General features: G+C 47.7%; 1 protein-coding gene across 5 annotated transcripts in view; it reads left to right on the top strand.

Moving 5' to 3' along the window:
• TOX (thymocyte selection associated high mobility group box) overlaps positions 1-5,658 on the top strand; it is a 298,710-nt gene continuing 293,052 nt past the window's right edge. The window contains exon 1 of one of the 5 annotated variants that reach the window (XM_059043658.2): positions 1-395. In XM_059043658.2, coding sequence (XP_058899641.1) covers positions 294-395 — 102 coding nt within the window. In that variant the 5' untranslated portion in view covers positions 1-293. Of the gene's footprint in view, positions 396-1,572; positions 1,624-1,647; positions 1,694-5,658 lie in introns of those variants that run through there. The other 4 variants (XM_067017308.1, XM_067017309.1, XM_067017311.1 and 1 more) reach the window with 4 other exon arrangements.

Raw genomic sequence — 5,658 nt, 5'->3', positions numbered from 1 at the left:
GGCGGCGGCGGGGCCGGGAGGCGGCGGCGGCGGAGCAGACTGCGCGCTCGGCGCCGACGGGTGCGCGCCGCGGCTTGGGGGAGAGTTGAGCGCTTCCCCCCCCCTTTTCTTTTTCTTTTTTTTTTTTTTTTTTCTCCTCTTCTTCTTAAACAAACCACAAACGGATGTGAGGGAAGGAAGGTGTTTCTCTTACTCCTGAGTCCAGACACCTCTCTCTGTTCCGTCTAAGCTTGTTTTGCTGGACACTTTTTTGAAAAAGGCAAAGAAAAGGAGTTGCTTGATGTGAAAGTGAAATGGACGTAAGATTTTATCCACCTCCAGCCCAGCCCGCCGCTGCGCCCGACGCTCCCTGTCTGGGACCTTCTCCCTGCCTGGACCCCTACTATTGCAACAAGGTGAATGCTCTGCTTTTGTTTCCGCCGTGTTCTGACTGCTCGGTCCCGGGAGGGGGGCGGCGGCAGCGAGCCTGCTGGGCGGCCGGGCGGTCGGTCGCCCGAGGCCGGTCCCGGGCGCGCTCGGCTCGCAGCCCGCGGCTGCCCTGCGTGCCCTCGGGGAGTAAATATTGCGGAGCCGCTCCCGGGCTTTGCCCGGCCCCGCGATGGTGCGGAAAGTGACACGATTTGCTCGATCCTTTCCTTCCTGCTGTTCGCAACTAAGGCTCCCTGCCTAGGTTTGCGGGGGGGGGGGGGGGGCGTTGAAAAAAATTAGGAAAGAACGGCGGAATACTTTGGGGGTGTGTCTGGGGTCCGGGAACGCAGGCAGAGAGTGGGAGAATTCCGTTTATTTTCTGGTTTCCCCTTCTCCCACCCTCCTTGCTCTCCCGGCGGCGGGGGCTCGTGGCACCGCTTCCCCGCCCGGGATTAGTTGCCAGGGGAGCCGCCGGGAGTCGGGGTCTCGGGACCCGGGAGACGCCCCCGCCCCACGCCGGGCACAGCGCTCCGCAACGCTTTTGTTTTCCCGAACCGGTCCGGGCGCCGGCCTGCGGGCCGGGGTGCCGCCGGGGCGCCGGGGCCGGGGGACAGCTCCCGCCCGGGGGTGCGCGCAGAAACAGCAAGTTTGTTCGGAGCCGGGCGAGCGCGTCGCGTTCACGTCCAAAGCTGCCGCCCTCGGCGCGGGGCTGCAGCAGGTCCCGGGCTGGGCTATGCTCGCAGCCCGGTGACCCCAGGTGCCGAGGCCGCGGGGGCCCGGGGCGAGGCGGGCCATGAGGGTGATCGGGGCTACCGCCGAGGTCCGCTCGTCCCAGGGATACAGCAGTCAGGGCGTATGTAGGGAGGGGGTGAGTCTCGGGGTTCCTCGAACTCTCAGCCCACGGAAGGAGGACGCGCGGGGACTAGACTCCGAGAGCAGCCGCAGGTCCACGGCTGTCCTCGCCTCGGGCTTTTTGGACGTGTCTAAGCAGTCCCGCCCGGTGAACGTGGCGGAGAGAATGGAGTTCTCTGAGACTCGGGGCGAGAGGTTTAGACGCCCAGTTCCCGCTCCGTGGTAACCCTGTCAGATACTCCCAGCTCCTGCGAGCAATTCCGTGTCGACCCCTCGGTGAATTCCGCTGGATAAATCGTTGGGACTGGTAACATTTGCCTGGTGGCGAGTCATCATGAAGCAGCTTTTTTACGCGATACAGAGGTATTTAGCGCGCTGCATCCTCGGCCCCCGGGCTCCCCATCACGCAACGAACTCGCAACTCCGAGTCTTGGTCAGTCGACACACACACACACACACACACACACACACACACCACACACACACACACACACACACACACACACACACACACACAGCTGTGAGTTATATTACCCCGTGGAGAAGCTCCCTGATGCCGTGTGTACAGTGCAAAACCCAGGAAAAGGGATGTGCGTGTGTTGATGATGTTTTTAGGCAAGTTAGAAAGCAGGGAAATTTAGTCTTGTGCAAAAGGCAGAAAGGCTTTTCATCCTGCAGGAAGGGGCCCTTTCGCTAGGGGCAAGTTGGAAGGCATGGGTAACTTTGGCCAGAGAAGTTTGCGTGATGAAGTTTCATTATTTGTTGGTAATACAGTCTGTTTTGCCTTAATGAGCAGGTCTTTTGTGTTTGCAACATCAATTTTTTTTTTTTTTTTTTTTTGCTTACAACACTACTACTACTAACAATAATAATAAAGTAGCAGTCTTATCTTGGATAGGAAAGACATGTTCTGCAGTAGTAATTGGAACCAAAAGGTCAGAAACATTTTGGCAATGAAACTGGACAAATCCTATTAAATTTATCAGTGATTTTAGGCTCCAAAAAGAAGGTAATGACTTGGATACACATTTCACTCGTCATTCTTGTGATAGTAGGGTCAGATTTAATTTAAAAGTTAAATGCTTTGGAAAATCAAGAATTACTCCAATATATTAAATCATTTTCCAATTAAGTGCTTTAAATAATTTTAGTGGGTTGTGCTGTGAATTGAATAAATTAATTTAGAAAGTCTTCAGAATTTCTTTACTAGCTCATTGAAGTTCCTTTTAAGTCACCCGGTGTATGAGGAGCAAACTGTTCTTTTAAAATGCAAATTAGCCACCCTTTCTATAGACTAGATGCAAGTCTTCTACTTTACTTATCCAGGGAATAATGGACTTTTAAAGACGCACAGTCATAACATACACTTTTAATAGGAGGAAGAGACTGCATGGAGATGTTTCTCACAGGATGTCTGCTCCTGCCCTTCCCTGGGTAGCAGTCGGCCAATTAGATTTGTCACTGATCCCTGCTTATATTCAGTGTACTGAGTAGGTTTGCTAGGCCCCAGAAAACCCGGGCACTAGTGTATTCTACTCCATCATGATTAGCATTGGCACAAAATTTCTGTCCAACTCCACAGTTCTAGTTGCTTAGAATGTAGTCAACCAGAATTAATTTTTACAGTGACTCAGGTAGATCTGCAGGGATCTGAAAGGTGGGCAGAAGTTTGAAAGAGGTGAAATAAGAAATCTGTATCCACATTTAGTAAAAACAAGTTGGACCTGACTTCTCCCAGAGAGAGGAGACTGCAAAGTAAACCTACGCTTGTCTCTTTCAGAGGTGTCGTGAATACGTAGTTTTTTACAACAGTCACTTTGTCAGGTTATTTGTTTTCAATAGGATGATAGGATCATAAATGACTAATTGTCTTTATTTTAAATCTGTCAGCACTTTATGAAAGTCAGTGTGCTGAATCCTAGCGGAACCAGTATCTTCTGCCTCAGCATCACACAGTTGTAACTAGTTTCTCCAGTGACATTTTTTCAATGTCAGAAGAGACCCTAATCCAGAAAATGAATATCCTCTTCCTGAAGCTTTTCTAAACTAAAATGAGGTTGTTTTACTTTGCTGACATTTTCCAGCACTGCTGCTCTATAGATTGCCAAAACACTACTTACATTGTTCAGTTAATAAACTCTGTAGGAGGAATTTTTTGGAGAACAGTTTAATTTCGTGTCTCTCTATCGTAAGAGCACATTACGTTACGTGCACATCACTATGCAAACTGGCCTCCGTTTTCACATAGCCCATTGCAGGAGAGAAGCGAGAACAATGCAACAGTGCTGGTTACGGCAACTGTGCGAGGCGTCTCTTAGACAAACAGCCAGAGCGGATGGCACGTTGCTGTATATAGGTCAGCCTTTGAAATAGCAATGTAGCTCATAGAGTGGCCAGAAACATGTAGGCTGGAAGCAACAGTGGTCACCTCTGGCAACTGAAAGCATGGCTATATCTCAGACATTGAGCGATGGGTACCATACTGGAGTTTCGTCTAATTAAGGCCATTTTAAGTAACAGTGTATCCCTTAATTGAGCTGAATGTTACCAAAAGAAATTGGATTATAGGAGCTCACAATTGGAGTCCAGTAGTAAAATAGAGTCCTCTTCTTTGGTTCTAGCTGAAGATGTCAGAGCATCAGTTTAAATATATACCCGCAGAGTAATAACAGTTCCTTTCAGTTTCTTAGTGCAGTGTCATTTCTGAAGATTGTTTTCACTGATTTTATGCTAAATTGGGACAAAGAAGTGGCACTTTTTCATTTTTGCAATGATGTGATGTGTTCAGTTATTGCTCAGTATCTGCCCACAGAAGGAGTAGTAATATAATTATGTTATGACATAGCTAATGACAGGGGTGCTGACCTCTGCCAGCAGTGGGAGAGGAAATAATGGTCTTTACTGTTCTCAGCGGTTGCTTTTGTGGAATCAGGTCCTGAATCTTTCTTTGGTTGATTTAGACACAAGGAAGTTCAAAACACAAACCCATACTGGCTGTATACAGAGTGAAGAATAATGGGCGTTTGGAATATTGGGCTTTTATCATTGAAATGAGGGAGGACAGTGTATAATCTTTTCACAGAAGCATAGGAGGAAGGACCTATTTGTGATGAACTCTGCGTTAAAATGTCAGGGCTAACATTAGACATTTGATAACTTCTGAGAAAAACAAGATCTATTATCATCTCTGCAAAATCTCCTTCGAGTTTATTTTCCTATTTAGAGTATTATGTATTGTACTTTAATGTGGCAAAACTCATCCTATCTAAAATACAGGATTTGCAAGCACATTATGATGGAGTCATTATTTCTACTTTAATAGATGTAAGAAGGAGGAGGAGGAGGAGGAGGAGGAGGAGGGGAGAGAGGACAGGGAGGAGAAGGAAGGGGAGGGTTATAAGCAATTTAGAGCATCAGGCTTGATTAGTTCTCCACCCACCCCCATAACTTCTAGGACTTTGGGAAATTCATAGTCAATACTCTGAACACCGTTAGTGTAATTAAAACTCCCATGGGAGTGTTATTAAGCTGGCATCTTTCATCAGTTTTGAGGTCTTTAAATATGTTTTAAATAAATTTATAGGTAAGAGCATAAGCCAAGCAATCATATGGTTTTGGCCTCTAAATCAGATACCATACAAAACCCTCAAATGTAGCTAGCTATCTTGACTTTGTGGGATATTTCGGTGTCATAAACTCCAATTTTAAATGTCTGTGCAAAAATTACAGTTACGCGCTTTGGAGCTCATAATGTCATTTTTAACATAGCTTACATGGCTTAGCGTTCTCCCCGTTTATCGTATATGTTAGAAGTTACTGAGTGGTGATCCTAAGGAGCATTTTGATATTTTGCTTAGTTGGAAAAACTGAACTGATATTTAAATATGATCCCAGTTGCTTGTTGTAGTTTTTTTTTTAATGACATGATTGCAAGGGCTTAGAACAGAGGAAAGAAGTGAGGTACTTGAACCTGAAAGAAGTAGGGAAAGTTCCAAGTTTAACAGTGGTTTTCTTGGTACCGGAACTGGGTCTCCAATGTTGGTTTTGGTGTGTGTGGAACGATTTCTCGCGGGCGTCCTTCTTCTGTGTGTGATGGGCTCCATTCAGGAAAGGGATGGGTCAGAGGACTGGGGTAGGGGCGAGACTCTTATGTAGCTATGACTTATTCTACTGTTTTCCAACGTTTTGCTAACTTCCTGGAAAGCTGAAAAGACCCTGGGGGTATTGGAGACCCTCCTGCCCTGATGGAAGCCTGCCCTCAGCAGCCGCTCTGTCTGTGCGTCTGCTGCCTCTTCCCTCCCTCCTTTTCACCCCCTTCCCAGGCACCCCCCGATCCTGGAACGACTCCCCCTCCCCTGCTTGTCTCCTTCCCAGTCTGGGTCTGAACCCGGGAGGTGT

The sequence above is a fragment of the Kogia breviceps genome, chromosome 17, assembly GCF_026419965.1.
Source record: "Kogia breviceps isolate mKogBre1 chromosome 17, mKogBre1 haplotype 1, whole genome shotgun sequence".
Taxonomy (NCBI): Eukaryota; Metazoa; Chordata; class Mammalia; order Artiodactyla; family Physeteridae; genus Kogia; species Kogia breviceps.
This window is presented reverse-complemented; position numbering and strand designations above follow the sequence as displayed.